The sequence below is a fragment of the Nelumbo lutea genome, chromosome 8 (assembly GCF_056320005.1).
Source record: "Nelumbo lutea isolate HS-2025 chromosome 8, American lotus-T2T, whole genome shotgun sequence".
In the NCBI taxonomy this organism is placed as follows: domain Eukaryota; kingdom Viridiplantae; phylum Streptophyta; class Magnoliopsida; order Proteales; family Nelumbonaceae; genus Nelumbo; species Nelumbo lutea.
Window position 1 is genome coordinate 7,376,015 of NC_142691.1, and position 16,107 is coordinate 7,392,121.

At 36.8% G+C, this 16,107-nt stretch overlaps 2 protein-coding genes across 3 annotated transcripts in view; both read left to right on the plus strand.

Moving 5' to 3' along the window:
- Window positions 1–4,117: 4,117 nt before the first annotated feature.
- AUR1 (ataurora1) lies at window positions 4,118–7,299 on the plus strand. Its single transcript, XM_088958677.1, has 9 exons — window positions 4,118–4,389; window positions 5,059–5,175; window positions 5,516–5,662; window positions 5,780–5,875; window positions 6,015–6,110; window positions 6,200–6,296; window positions 6,396–6,513; window positions 6,753–6,825; window positions 6,929–7,299. Exons 1-9 carry the CDS (start codon window positions 4,354–4,356, stop codon window positions 7,028–7,030), a joined length of 882 nt encoding a protein of 293 aa, XP_088814803.1. The 5' UTR covers window positions 4,118–4,353; the 3' UTR covers window positions 7,031–7,299.
- Window positions 7,300–8,944: 1,645 nt separating this feature from the next.
- The window catches only part of LOC148842470 (DNA repair protein RadA-like protein), a 70,470-nt gene continuing 63,307 nt past the window's right edge, over window positions 8,945–16,107 (plus strand). For both annotated transcript variants that reach the window (XM_088958583.1, XM_088958582.1), the window contains exons 1-2: window positions 8,945–10,247; window positions 12,980–13,035. In XM_088958583.1, the coding sequence (XP_088814709.1) occupies window positions 9,340–10,247; window positions 12,980–13,035 (964 nt within the window). In that variant the 5' untranslated portion in view covers window positions 8,945–9,339. The remainder of the gene's footprint in view (window positions 10,248–12,979; window positions 13,036–16,107) is intronic.

Consider the following 16,107-nt stretch of genomic DNA (forward strand, 5'->3'; position numbering starts at 1 on the left):
ACTCCTTCCAAAATCATTTTGGTCTAAAAATGAGTTGACATAACCGGTGCTTTCACATATATTCTATGCCAACGATTGTTTACTTTTTTTCTCAAACTTGATGTTAACAATGAATAGCGGTGAGAAAGTTCCTTCATGATTTTTGTAAAGCCTTTGGCCAATTCATTAATTTGAACAAGACAAAATTGTTATTCAGAGTTGAGGCTGTATTTGGAAATTATGCAAATGGGGTGTAAATTCCGTTCAGGGTAACTTTGCATTCAGGTGTTTGGCAATATTGCATTAATGCATTGACAGATGACAAAAAAAATATATTTTCCAATACATATTTATCTCGACAATGAGATGTAAAAGTAAATTTGCATTTAAGTTGACTTTTCATCAAGGACTAAAGTATTAGTATCGGGTATCGTATCAGATAGTTTACATACGAATATGCTTTGGAAACACACGAATACGGACGAAATATATGAAAACACATGGATACGTTAGGAAAATGATACAAATTTTGTAAGTATATCAATTACACTAATTTTAAAAGCCAAAATAGCCACAAATAAAGCATAAATACATAAAAATATATATAATACTAATATATCAATATACATAAATATCATACAATTTTGTTGATAATCCAACAATCAAGAGTCCAATACTCATATTATATAGTTTTTACAAAGTAAAGTATGCACAAATCATTATTATGTTAAATTCTATAAGCCTAAGACACAAAATATATGCAATTATTATATTTTAATTACTATAGCAATTATTTTCTTTTTTTACTTTTCAACATTAATAAACAAGCCAATTAAATTTTAAATTTTAAACTATTTGATAATATCAAAATTACTATCATATGAAATTTATAATTTTTCTAAGATACATACATTATTATCATATTTTTACTTTTAATCTTAACTAAAAGTATATCAAAATTATTAAAATTTCTAAGATACATATCATGTGAAATTCATAATTTTTAATTATTAAAGTAACGATTCCATTGTTAACACTTGAAATAACAAATCATTTTTCATATAAAATTAAATTAGTGAATTTGATAATTCAATTTAATATTATATTCTTGATATTTTGTAAACAGTTTTTTTATTTTTGTAAATGATAAATATGTTATACTTTAGCTAAATTAAAATATCAATGAATAATTTATAAACAAATATTAAAATTTGAAGATACATATAATGTACAAAATTATGAAATTTAAGAACTAAAATAATTATCTATTATTAACTTTTTATTGTATAATTTATTGAGAGTAAAAAACAATTTTTGATATAAATGTAAGTTTGATAATTTTTTTGCTTCATTAATATTTATAAAATAGTATATTTTAATATTATTTTTTATTTTAAGTTAGAATTATTGAATACAAGCATATATGTATTTGTCTAGGTTTATGCATGGGTGTCGAGACTTGAGTTTGAAGCTTCGTAGGATAATTTTATAAACAACACAAGGGATGCACGTGTATCATATCAGGGTGTATCGCAACGTATTAGTTTATATCGACTGATACGGTAAAGTTATATACTTTATTGGAATTCGTATTTGTATCCATTACTACTAAAAAGTTTGTTTGATAAGAAGATAAATTTATCGGTGCAAAAACTAACATAACTTTGCAATTTATATCAACTGTTTTGCACTCTACATATTTACATCATTTCCAAATGCAACTTAAGTAATAACACCCCCTAATACTTTAGGAAGATTATTAAGAGAACACTAAAAATGAAGATTGATGTAAACAACTCCAACCATTTGGGTCTCTCTACAATGGTAAGTAGGTAACCAAAAGAGATGTCTTTTCTCGAATTAAATAAAGAATTGAAGACAAGGTAAAAGGTTGGAAGCAAAAAACTCTTAATGGTAGAGAAATAAAACAACCCCAATGTATTACATGAGCTATAAGTTCCCCTTCAACCTATGTAAAGAGTTAAACTCGATGCTCTCCAAATTTATATGAGGGCAAAAAAAAAAGTGGAGGAGATCATGGTCGCTTGGGTTGGTTGGAGCAACATATGCAAGAGCTCATGGTGGTTGGGATTTTGGGATAAAAAAACTTTCAATTGGCCATATTGATGGGCAAATATGATTCGTGTGTGTTACACCGCAATGGCTCTCTTTGTGGGTAGAGATGAAAAGTTTGTATTTCCAACAGAATTCTCTATTAGATTTTCAAGCGAGGCAATCGGGCCCATGGGGTTAGAAGAACACTCATTGTGTGTTTTCACTTTCAAATATAGGTCTGTTGTACAGGGTGGGAAATGATCAAAATATTAAAATTTGGAATGACCCATGAATTCTAAGAAGGACCCACTTAAGCATTTTAGAGTGCCCATCTCGAGTCAAATTGCAATTTGGCCATGCACCTACCTAATCTGATATACAAACTGTATGCCAACAAGAAACACTAGATCACACACCATCAATTCCTTTTTTGTTTTGGAATAAAGGCAACTCTTTTTGCCCTAAAAAATATGCTACGTAGCAAAAATTGTAACACATGATATGATAATGCCAAATTCCCGTGATTATAACACATGGAAAAATAAATGTCAAATGGCAATTTGTGAATATAACAAAATATATGACACGACAAAGTTTGTAACACATGGTAAAATATATGCTGTTTGGCAAATTTGTGATACATGAAAAAATATATGCCACATGACAAATTTGTAACATGGTAGTGTCACAAAATACGCATGGTAAAATATATTCCACCTGGCATTAATTTATGTTATATGGCACTACTATAAGTTATGTGCCATTAACATATTATAAATTTTAATAAATAACAAACTAACATGGCATAACCAACTTATTTTAAAAACAATATTTATCAAATTGTAATTCTATACTTCTAAAAACGGAAAAGCAAAAACTTATCCAAACATAACCTAAAACTAAAATTGAGTTAAAGCTTGATCCAAACATAACCTAAAATTAAAATGATCAAATTGTAATTTTATACTTCTAAAAACAGAAAAGCAAAAACTTATCCAAACATAACCTAAAACTAAAATTGAGTTAAAGCTTGATCTGCTGGACTGTGCCTTAACCTTGCGTATGGAGAAGGAAGTTCCATAATAGTAGTTTAACACATGAAAGGCATCTTTTCAACAGTTACTTGCCGGTATACTACACGGAGCTTGGGCTTCCAGGCTAGGCCCATTCAAATTTTAACAAAATGCGAATTGGGATCTGCTCCTCATCACCTCACACCAACCTCACAGCCACATCCTACCATGTATTAGGGATATATCCCCATGAATAATAAATTCAAGGACGAGAGATGTTCCCAATGTGTAGCCACAACATGTTGTGATGTTGGTGTGAAGCACGCATTGTAAGGAATTGATTCAGACTTACAAAATGCTAATTAAAACACACGTAAGTACGTATTCGGTAGAGCTTTCTTTTATTAATTAAATATTTATACTTAATTTATTTTCAAAACTGAGAAAAATAATAATGTCAATCGTTTATAACAAGTAGGCGCCACTATGTGTCATTAGATGAATAAATGACTAATAATTGGAAAAGCATCAAAAATGAAATTCCTCCCATGATAAACGCGCACATAAATCAATAACAACTTTCATGAATATCTATATGTAAGAATCACCATGATGTACTAAATACTGATTTAGCGATAACATTTCGCGAAATGCCCATCGAACAAAAGATGCGCAAATTAAACCCCTTGACCTTCAATGTGAGTCACGCATTCCTACTCCAATATATGGATTTGGGACGAGATCAGCCCATCACATCCGTGCATTGGGAGTATTTTCCCAGGGCTGCTAACAGCTCTTTATGGTGATTTTAGTAAGTGGTGGGTCCAATGATTTAGGCTGTGTTTGGTTGTAGTACACTCTTAATTAATTGCCGTAGTAAAAATGCATATGCAAGATCCAACTTATGCTCCGAAACATTCAAAGTTTCCGTTTATGTCAGCCTCTGGGACCATGGATTATGTGGTTTTCCTAAAAGTGCTCCAAATGGACGGTAGCTGTTCAAGAAACGCATGAATTTACATGCTATACAAATTATCAAATACTCTCCCGTGGCCGTAACCCCAAAATTTGAATGTGGTTGGATACCTTAAGGACTTGAGGTCATCGCACCACGTGTATATCTGTACGAATTCGACCGTTGGAAGAGTAATTCGGAAAAACTATTGGCACGATACTTTCTTCGTCTCCAATCTCTCTTTTTATTTTGGTGACGCTCCATCCCCTCATTTCTGTCAGTCGTTTCCCCTCTCAACCATCTATTAACCCTCTGTCTCTGTCTCTGTCTCTGTCTCTATCTCTCTCTCTCATGGCGGTCGCTGCAGAAACACAATCTGAAGAGAAGGTAACAAAGAGATGTTGAAGAGCTTCAATTGTAACTCTTAGGGTTTATTGTTTGCCGTAGTGTCTTCTGTTCTGATTTGAAAGTTGAAGTTTTCTCTGGCAAGGTTGTTTTGATCTTTTTTAAAAATTTAGTTTCAGAAACTGGGCCTTTAATTTTCTTTTAAACATCTGGTTTCGTTTTGCCATATTCATTTGTAGGGTTTTGGTGTTTCCGAAATTAGGGTTTCTCATCACCTTGATTACAGGATTTCTGGGTCAAATAGGAAGTTGTTTGCCCTTTCCGCACATTTCTCTATTCTCCCTTTGTCCTGAAGTCAGAATGCAGGTTTTTGTATGAGCTTGGGTTTCGCACAGATCAGAGCGCTATCAGTAAGGAAACAGAGTTTTACCGAAATCCGGGTTTTCAATACTCTAACACGAGGTTTTAATCTAAGCTTTCTTTCTAGGGTGTTTTCCTGCATCGAGTTAGCAAGAACCTAGATTTTCAGGCAGAAAAAAAGACTATAAGAAAGAAGGAAATGTAGATTTAGGGTCTCCGGTCTATAAATGTATTTAATGTTTTATTTTTATGAAATTCATCTATGTTTTCTGTTGTGCGTTTTTTTTTGAAATGTCCTTCATCTGTATGAAGATTTTGAGAATTTATGATCATTTGTTTTCATTTTTGCAGGGGTCTTCAGAGGTTTCGGCAGCGGAGAAACGACGGTGGACCTTGAACGATTTTGACATCGGAAAGCCTCTTGGAAGAGGAAAGTTTGGTCATGTCTATTTGGCCAGGGAAAAAAAGGTTTGTCGTTTTAATTTGACTCCATTTGAAAATTCTGACATTTTATAATTCTGGGCTGGATCATTCCTGAAAATTTTGAGTAGTGATTATTCGTTAACGTTTAAGTTTAAAGTACCGTGATGCAAATCTTAATATTCTCCAACAAAGTTTTGCTTTTCTTCCTTTTCTTTTCCGCTTCTCCTGGTAGTTGAGGTAATCCTGTCTTTTCCTAACAAATATACAATGGAGATATTCCTTACAATTTAATGAATCTCCTATTTGTTCTCTCTGCGTCTTCGTCTTTTATGTTAAATATTTATTTTCCATGATCCGTTGCCTAATCTCACCACTTTTAAAGCAGAGTAATCACATTGTAGCACTGAAGGTACTCTTCAAAAGCCAGCTGAAACAGTCTCAGGTTGAGCATCAGCTGCGCAGGGAGGTTGAAATACAGAGCCATCTACGACACCCAAATATCCTACGCCTCTATGGATATTTCTATGATCAGGTCCAAGCATATGCCATTGTTTCCTTATTTGCAATGCTTACATCAGTGAAAAGAACACAAGTTCGAGCTATTTGACCTTTTCTTTTCTTTTTTTTTTTTTTAACTTAATTATTGCAGACACGAGTTTATTTGATATTAGAATATGCAGCCAAGGGTGAGTTATATAAAGAACTTCAAAAATGCAAATACTTCAGTGAAAAGCGTGCTGCCACTGTAAGTTCTCCTCTCTGTATACCATTGCTACTGTTTATATTTTGTTGCTATAAGGGTCATATCATGGAACCATATGATCCCATATTTCCCATGTTTTCTATTACCTGAATATTATTTTTTTCTTTTTTGATTGGCTTAGTATATTTCATCGTTAGCGAGAGCCTTGATATATTGTCATGGAAAGCATGTCATACACAGAGATATCAAACCAGAGAACCTTTTGATTGGTGCACAGGTGGATTTGTAGTTTGGAGGATTTTGCTATTTCGTTTTATTCTGTTGATGTGGCAATTTATGTGCTTATGCTAAGTTTATTATCAACAGGGTGAACTGAAAATTGCAGACTTCGGATGGTCTGTGCACACATTTAACCGTAGGAGAACAATGTGTGGTACACTGGATTACCTTCCACCTGAAATGGGTATGTAACATAAAATAGATTCGAACAAATACATTTAGACCTTTCATTGCCTTCTTAGCATGAATCTGAAGTGATTGCATGGTTGGGTTCTTATTACAGTTGAAAGTGTGGAACATGATTCAAGTGTGGACATCTGGAGCCTTGGCGTGTTGTGCTATGAATTCCTTTATGGGGTGCCACCTTTTGAGGCAAGGGAACACTCAGACACATACCGAAGGTAGGCTGAAGTTCCGGCACAATCAGAATTGGATGGTTATACTTTAGGAAAAATTTTGTATGAACCATCCTTCTTGTTTTCCTTTTTGGTGGTTTGAGCCCAAAACAATTCATTCTACCGATTAAACAGGCAAATATGGTGTTTTCTTGCTCTACTGATGTTTTTTTTTTCCTGATTAGATGCCATACCTTTTGAGATTCTTCTTTTTTTGTCAATGTTGATATGGTTGGTTTTTGCAGGATAATAAAAGTGGACCTTAGGTTCCCTCCAAAACCTATAGTTTCTTCTTCTGCAAAAGACCTCATCAGTCAGGTTAGCGCCTCTTTTGCCCTCTCGTTGATGCAAATCGCTTTGCCTAAAACAAATTATCACTAAATGAATGACAAATGAGTTCTATCTTTGCTTTCTTGAGCAGATGCTTGTCAAAGACTCTTCACAGCGTCTCCCGCTGCACAAGCTCCTTGAGCACCCATGGATTGTTCAAAATGCAGATCTGTCGGGTATATTTAGAGGTTGATTTTACAGGGACATCATGCTGTTTTCTTTTCCTTTATTTCTTCAGTGGTGTGTGAATTAGTGGATAATGTGTAAATTTTTTCCTTTCTTTTGGTTCCCGGGGATAGAGGGTCCAGCTGGTTACAAGTCTGAAATGACTAATGGATCAGGAATTCTCCACTTCTATCAAGTACCTGACGGCTCTTTTGTTGGGTCTCCTAGATGAAGCAATAACTTCATATAATGTACCCATCCAAGTACAATAATTCAAGATTTTATTATGTATTGAAATGATTTTCTATGTCGATTGCCTTGAGAAAAAGTTCATTTGAAACCATATCGAAATGATTTGTCTCAAATGACTAATGGACCAGGAATTCTCCACTTCTATCAAGTACCCGACGGCTCTTTTGTTGGGTCTCCTAGAGGAAGCAATAACTTCATATAATGTACCCATCCAAGTACAATAATTCAAGATTTTATTATGTATTGAAATGATTTTCTATGTCGATTGCCTTGAGAAAAGTTCATTTGAAACCATATCGAAATGATCTTTTTCCAAGAAATCACTTATTCATCTAATAAAATATAAGCTTATACATGCTTCAATTTTGTGACAAAACATTACACTTTTATAAATTCCCATGCCAGAATTTAAGTTGGAATCTTGAAAAAAGTACATATACCCCAAATGAGCACATGAGGTCCAATAACCTTACCCTGAGAGAACCTATTGAGGTGAGGCCAAATGCCAATTGGTTGTTAACTTATTAGTGGGTAACGATTCAATTTATGCGTTACATGGCTATCTGTTACAGGTTCATAGGCGGTCCAAACGCCATGGCTTCTTCTATTTCTGCCTAACGATTCAATTTCATCCGCCCAAGAACTCGAACTAGACAGGCCCTTATTGCGATCTACGTCAACGCTCGGATCTTCGTCATGGTGTCTGTTGCTGGAATGGATACTCCGAACAAGCACGAATATGACAGTTTTCGGATTGGACGAGGAGAAAATGCAACAGAGTTTTACGTAGAATTTGATTTGATAATATCGAGAATCCCTGTGGGTGTAGTATAGAGTCCGAAGTGCGCGCATGTCGGAGATCGGCATCAAACGAGTTAAATGAACCAGCAAGGCAACAAGTAAAAAGTGTATCGTTTTCGCCGTTTCGCGGCACAACCGTTTCACGGTATCTTCCGATGGACTGCCCTAACGTCCATGCCTTGCGGCATGCAACAACTCAACAAAAAACATAACGTCACAACTCATAAGCAGGTGTGAATTGTGATTCATGGCCGTTGCGTTGCATGAACTTTTCAGCATTAGCCATCAGCGTTTGTGCAGAAACGGCCATCAAATGCAACGGGATGCCTAGTTGGGGTACCAGACGGTCAAATGAATGATTATTTTTTCCCCTTTCTTTCTGTCTTTAATCTTAAACCGCTCACAATTAGTTTCAAGCTCTATTTTATTCATTTTCAAAGTTCAGTATTAATTCATAAATTTTAATAAATTGTTTTGCATTGGCCTATTAGATATATCATATATAGTCGAGCCCATAAATAAATATAAAAATAACAAATAAAGCCAAACTAAATGTGTAAGAAAAAAGGAAAACGGTTTATTTTTTTAATATTTTTAAAGGGTTTGATTATGATATAAAAAATATATGATATTTGAAAATTTTTTAATCAATAAACTAAAATCATAAAAGTGATAATCAATCAAGTATTATTTATTAAAATTAATGGATGAGTTTTAATTGGTCAAAACTCTTTCCATACCATGTCTTTTTCAATCATATATATTTTCCCATTTTAAAATCATAATTCTAATAATATTTTTAATAAAAAATATTTATTTAAATGGATAATCAGTGTACCCAAAAACCCGGAAAGACATGATATCTAAAAAAACTAATAACCAATCAGCTGGTACCATATAGTGATATCGTTCATTTGGCCGTCTGGTACCCCAACTAGGCATCCCGTTGCATTTGATGGCCGTTTCTGCACAAACGCTGATGGCTAATGCGGAAAAGTTCATGCAACGCAACGGCCATGAATCACAATTCACACCTGCTTATGAGTTGTGACGTTCTGTTTTTTGTTGAGTTGTTGCATGCCGCAAGGCACGGACGTTGGGGCAGTCCATCGGAAGATACCGTGAAACGGTTGTTCCGCGAAACGGCGAAAACGATACACTTTTTACTTGTTGCCTTGCTGGTTCATTCATTTCGTAATTCGTGGGCTTTGTTCCTCTTCCTCCACCGATAAGTAAGAGGACAAACCCTAAAACTGGACTACATGGCATAGTTCAACTCGTTTGATGCCGGTCTCCGACATGCGCGCACTTCGGACTCTATACTACACCCACAGAGGGATTCTCAATATTATCAAATCAAATTCTACGTCAAACTCTGTTGCATTTTCTCCTCGTCCAATCCGAAAACTGTGTCATATTCGTGCTTCTATTCGGAGAGCTATCCATTCCAGCAACAGACGCCACGATGAAGAACCGAGCGTGGACGTAGATCGCAATAAGGGCCTGTCTAGTTCGAGTTCTTGGGCGGATGAAATTGAATCGTTACGCAGAAATAGAAGCCATGGCGTTTGGACCGCCTATGAACCTGTAACAGATAGCCTTGTAACGACGATAGGGGCTGAGGTCATTGAGAGTCGGGAGGAAGGATCTGCTAGCGGGGACGAAAATCCTCTGACTTTGACTAGTTTTGATTCTCTGGGAGGAGATTTTAAGCGTGGGAAATCTGCAGGGGAGGTTAAGAAAGTAGTGGTAGGAGAAGAGGAAGGGAGGAGTGGAGATGATACTACAAGGGCCTGGTCAGGTCATCACTCCAAGGCGGAAAAACCGATGCCCAACAGGGTTGTTTCAGGTGTTGATAATCGTGAGGGAGGAAACGAAAGAGTTTGTTCCGGTTACAGTTCAAGTGCTCGAGACATTGTGTTGAAGAAGAAGGGAAAGAGTAAGGTTTGTTGGGTTTGCTCGAGCTGCGGAGAGTCTTTTGGCCAGTGGTGGGGGTTTTGCCAGTCTTGTGGTTCCAGTGGTACACTGACAGAATTTACGCAATCTGATGATGCTAGTAATAAGAAGACAGGGTTTGTTGTATCTGAAAAGGCAGTTCGCTCATGGCTCCCCCAGCAGCCGGGTGAGATGTCTCCTCAGAGGTTGACAGATGTGAAGAAGGGGGTAAACCAGTTAAAATGGCGAATTCCTTTGTATGTTCTCTTTGTAACTTTGTTAACCGAGCAATTCTGTTTGTTCTTGTCCACATTCTTGAAGTTATTTTGCTCTTAATAGTTATTTTCCCCTTGACGTATTATCTTGCTTATTTGGATCTGTAAGCAAAGATCTGCTCAAAGTATAATTCCAACTTTCCTGCATTCTATGCTGTTTTGAGTACCAGCTGTGTGGCATTTTGCCAGTTGTTTGTGGATTAAAATATGTTTTTAGGAATAACTGATTACAAATTCAAATAGATGGATCAATTTCAAGGAAGAAAGATGATCGGGAATTGACACATCTTGGGCCTCATATGGACTTGGAGTTTTTATCAAGTTAAATGGCTCATGGACCAATTAAGTTAATTGGCCAACTTAATGTGATTTCTGTACCTTACTTCCATGTTATCTGTCCATCTCTCATTCGTGTGTACTATATTGAATATTTGAATTATTAATTTTTTTTCCTCTTGACTAGTGACCATGCAGAAGTTCTTATACTTAGTAAGATATGTCAGCCATAACATGCTTGACACCCATTGTTTCCAAAATATCAAAGTCAAACAAAGTTTTGTGGTGTTAAATCACAGACAATCAATTTTCAAGGGAAATATTCAGATCCTTTTCCATATGAAACAGCTGGCTAGTTGAGTTAAAATGTAGAGAAATGTTATTAAATAGAAGGGTCAGTGGCCTTCCAAATAAACATAACAAGGATTACATTTTTAGAGAAAATCAGTTAAAAGCTAATTCATTCTGCATTTATGGTTTAATTTGTAGTTGATGGCATTGCTTTCTATTTGATTGATGATCTAACTTATCTTTTTTTGCACTGATGAGCTAGATGTTCAGGCCATTTTTTTTCAGATCTCTCTCTCTCTCTCTTAAAAAATATTCCTATCCAACCCCGATTTGGCCAAAAGGTCAGCAGTTGAGTCCAGCTCCCTTGGTATCAGTTGAAAATTACACCTACAGTAATTGAGATAATGCAAGAAAAGAAGAAAAGAGAGAGAGAAAGAGAAAGAGAAAGAGAAAGAGAAAGAAGAAAGAAGTTTCAGCAATAGGTTGTGGAAGAAGAAAAGAAGGGAAAAGAGAAAAGAAGAATTTGAACCTCTCTCTCTAGCTCCCTTTCATCACTTTTATTAATAATTCTAAGTCTAAGTACAATTACTTGGATGCCCTTAATGGGGTGACCAGCACTAAAGAAATAATTAAAGAAAATAAAAGAAGGCCCATAACAAAGAAACATAACTTTTAAATACTACTTAAAAGAAATAAAGAACACTAAATCCCATTCGGTCCATTCTCACTATAGTATCCATCTAAAAAACATTAAAGAAGAGGAAAGATTGCTAATCTCGTTGAGAGAATGGGGCCTTTTTCCAGACATATTATGTGCTGATATATCACATGACTATTAGAACGGGACATTATTGGTTACTAGGGAAGAGTTTAGGAATTTTCCTTTGATGATATGGTTTGAGGGTGGTGCTCTAATATTGGATATTCTCTATATATGAGCAAAGTACATCTCAAAGCTGGAATCCCCTATAGTAAGATGGAAGTATATTATGTGATATATCAGTAGGCGTGATGGCATCAAGAAACTCAATGTGGGCGGAAAGAAAGGCTGTCAGGGTTCAATTCTAATGATAACTAGTAGAGCAACACGACAGGAGATTGAGGGTGACTAACTGATTTCTCTTGGATGATTTGGAGATGGTAATGAGGTACTGCAGAGGCTCTCTATTTAGAAATAGTGAGGCAAGAGTCCTGGTTTCCAGAGTTAATATCTCATTCAAATGGATCTGGAGGTAAGCAAACAGTTTGGCAGATGGATTGGCTAAGAAAGGGGTGGAGAGGGCTGAATTATATTGCCATGATCCCTTCCTACTGTTTTTGTTTATGAAAATCTATATCAATTTTGGTTGTCTTCAAGCATGAGTGGTCTGCAGTTTGTTCTGCCTATGTTGTGTCGGCTAGAAATTTGTACTTTGCTACTCTTTCAGAATTCAGATTTATGAAAATTTTGTCATTGGTCCAGAAAGAAGGTTAGCGTATGAATATTTCCATAACTTTGGTCCTACAAACTACTGGAGTTTTGAGCTTTAATGGTGTTCTTTTCTTTTCTTATACTCATCTGCATTCTGAAGAGAGATTCATAAACATTATTTGAGAGATAGTATCCACTAGTCACTAGTGAGTTGCACCTGGCAGTCCAGCATCAAGTTCTCTTCAGAAATGATCCTAGCAGCACCCTTTTAAGTTATTTGCTGTTTCAACCAATGTAGCTGGCTTAAGTGCAATGAAAACTAAACTCTTTCTTGAGGAATCAATGCTTATAAGTGAAGGTCTTGTGGTCTTTGGAGGTTGAGACAACCAGATTAGTTCAATTAAATGGGTGGAGTGGAAGGATAAGGGCCTATTGGGATACCAATCTATTTCTTTTTATTGACAGACCATTTGATTTATGGAAGATGGGATATTAGTAAGAGGTGTAGACTTGGAAGACAGGATATTTCTTTTGCTTCTAGCAGAATGACAATTATATTTGGATGCACATTTTTTTATCAACGAAGGGAGAAAAATAGCTTTTTCAGATTTTTGTCTTTGAAATGCTTAGTGCTTGATCTGATTCAGCCCTTTGTTTTGGTTATCTTGGTATAAGGAATGCCTTTTATTATCATTTTAAAAAGAATTTCCTTTTTATGTAAGTGCTTGATTTTCAGATCCGGACTCTTTGGAGCTGAAGTTGCTAGGGTGCTTGGAGGTGGTCTTGTCCCAGGTATTGTAGTTTCTGACTTTCTGGTGCTGTGTAACTATTTACTTTATAAATATCTGTTACATGGTAGCTTTTGGTGTCCAATTTGTGAACAATTCAAAGCTGTTAGATGTATAATATGATTTCTAAAATTTTGTTCTCCTATTGTAGTAGGTTTCAATGTTGTCCTCCTTTCTCTTTAAGACCATTATGCCATAGTTGGAATCTTAGAGATATTTGTTTTTTTGAGAAAAAAGTTAACTGATAGGTACATGAGGAGATGTACATGCTACAGCTGAGCCAACAAGAGGAAATTATTGGGGCAGATTTCTTTCACTGTACATGATTTCCCTGAAGGTACCCGATTTAGCTAAACCATCAACTGTAGTATTTAATTCTCTGGGAATCCAGATTAAATTTACAGCAATGGTGTTCAGAATATCTCTGGCCTCAGCCAAGTAATGAGCTAGTGTCCAAGGGCCTCCCTCCTTTTCCCTTAACCATCTTATTGTGTTTGTAGAGTCTCCTTCAGTGTTTTAGAAGGCATGGGAGGCGTACGCCTCCAGGCGAGGCACTCCCAAAACGCCCTGAGGCGTATGCTAGAGGCGTTGACACCTCTGAGGTGTATGCCTCAGGTGCAAGAGGCATACGTGAGGTATGCTAGAGGTGTACGTCTCATGCACATCTTATATAAAAAGACAGAAAAAAAAGAAAAGGAAAGGAAGGGAGAAGAAAGGGAAGGGAAAGAAAAAGAAAGAGAAGAAAAAAGAGAAAAGGAAAGAAAAGAAAAGAAAAGAAAAGGGATGGGAAGAAAAGATAAGGGGAAAGAAAGTGGTTTGCCACTTTGCCCCTTCTGCTTGGACAAGACCCCCCTTTCAACTAATGTTATGCATCTTATTATTCTTAATATAAAAGATTTTTATCAAACATAAAGAAAAAATGAGATCCCCCCTTCCTCTTCATCCTCATCCTAACCCCCCTCCTCTTAAGAAGGCTTACGCCTCTTGTGTTCTGAACTACGCCTCACATCACGCCTCCGCGTTTTAAAACATTTGTCTCCTTTAATGGTTATAGCTGACCAGCCCACCCTTCTCTTTAGCAATTCAAAGACCTGTGAGTGCACCCAGGGTTTATGCTTTTGAAGAATCATCCACCTCGATTAAGCCTGTAAACGAATCGATTTCGAATTGAATCAGGTTATATTCAAATTCGAAACCGATTATAAACAATAATATCCGAATTCGATTCGATATCCGATATATATCAAATAGTTCAATTCAAATTCGATTTCGATTAATAAATCGAGCATTCGATTCGATTCGATTCGAATTCGACTGTTTCTATCACTGGCGCTACCGTCGGTGATGGTGGTTGCTTGGGCAGTGACGACCGGTGATGCTGAGTCAGTGAGTGGACTGAGAGAGTGGGAGATAAAGGAGAAGATGAGAGACGACTGAGGAGAGACGGAGCCGTGGAGGATGAGGGTCGGTGGCCGGTGATGGTGGTTTCTTGGGTGGCAGCTATGCTGAGTCAGCGAGTGGACTGAGAGAGTGAGAGATAGAGGAGAAGATGAGAGACGATTGACGAGAGAGGACTGAGGAGAGGTGGAGCCACGGAGGATGAGGGGCGGTGGCCAGTGATGGTGGTTGCTTGGGCGACGGCGATGCTAAGTCGGTGACTGAGAGAGTGAGAGATAGAGGAGAAGATGAGAGACGACTGACGAGAGAGAACTGAGGAGAGGCAGAGCCGCGGAGGATGAGGGGCGGTGGCAAGTGATGGTGGTCACTTGGGCAGCGTCCGACGACGGCGAAGGGAGGGACGAAGGATTAGGTTTAGGGTTTTTTCGAATGTTCTCATTTAGAAATGAGTCATTTCTCAATTCTAATTTCTGAAGTTGTTTTTTATTTTTTATATTTTACCTTCTTTTTAGTTTTATATATATATATATATATATCTAAAATCGGTTCGAATATTTATCGGATCGGATTAATGCATATCCGAATTCGATCCAATAATTTAATCGGTAAAAAATGGTATTTGAATTCAGCTGGATATCCGATTCGAATTATCCAATTCGATTCGATTATGCCGAATCTCGGGTTCAAATTCGGATTTTTGAATGTCGTTTACAGGCCTAACCTCGATTGGGCCACTATATGCCGACATGATGCTTTCCACACTCTCTCTAAAAACTCCAGTTCTAGCAACTCCAGGGTTTCCCAAAGCACTGCCATCAAAATTTAAAGTAAGCTCTGATAACAATCTTGTAGGAATAGTGTTTGCCCTGTTCGAAGGTCCTGGTGAAGAGAATAGGATTTCTCCCGGATTTCTTTGTAAATCATTCAGAGATAAGCCTTTGAATTCTGCAGAAATGGAGACCTATAGATTGCCCAAAAGAGTAATGTGAGAGTAAATCTTCAATTGATCTGGTTTTGTTTTCAAAGGGGCGGTTGTTTCTTGCTTCCAAATACACCATAACACTGTTTGGGCAATTGTGCACCAATAAATCCCCCCCCCCCCCCCCCCCCCCCTTCCAAGACCAATATTCCCATTGCCATAAGAGATTGATTAAACTTTTAGGAAATAACCAACTGTAGTCTACAAGATTAAGGAACTAGTACCAGCTTTTTCTTGTTTCTGGGCAGTGGAGAAAGGTGATCAGTTGACTTACCTTCTTTCAGACATAAAGGACAAGCATAGGAGGAGATAAACAATCTTCCTTTGTTGATTTTGTGCAGACAGGCCTCCCAAACAAAGAAAGAGACTCTAAGGGGAATGTTGGAGCACCAGACCCTCTTGTGGGGAAAACTAGAATTAGAGGATTCCGAAACCAAGGCTTTAAAGAAGGACTTAGTTGAGAATTTGCCATCAGGTTGAAGTTTCCAAATGCATTGGTCTGGGTTTGGTGAGGAGATATAGACCTCACTTAGAGAGTTTAAAAGGTTTGCTGTCTCATCAATCTCTATGCTTCTTAAAGATCTTCTGAAGTTTAGGTTCCAATTAACCTCAGAGGGTGAGGATTGGATACAGGAGTTGACAATGGCATCTTTGGACAAAGAAAGGTTGAATAAGCGGGGAAAAGTGTTTGCCAAGGTA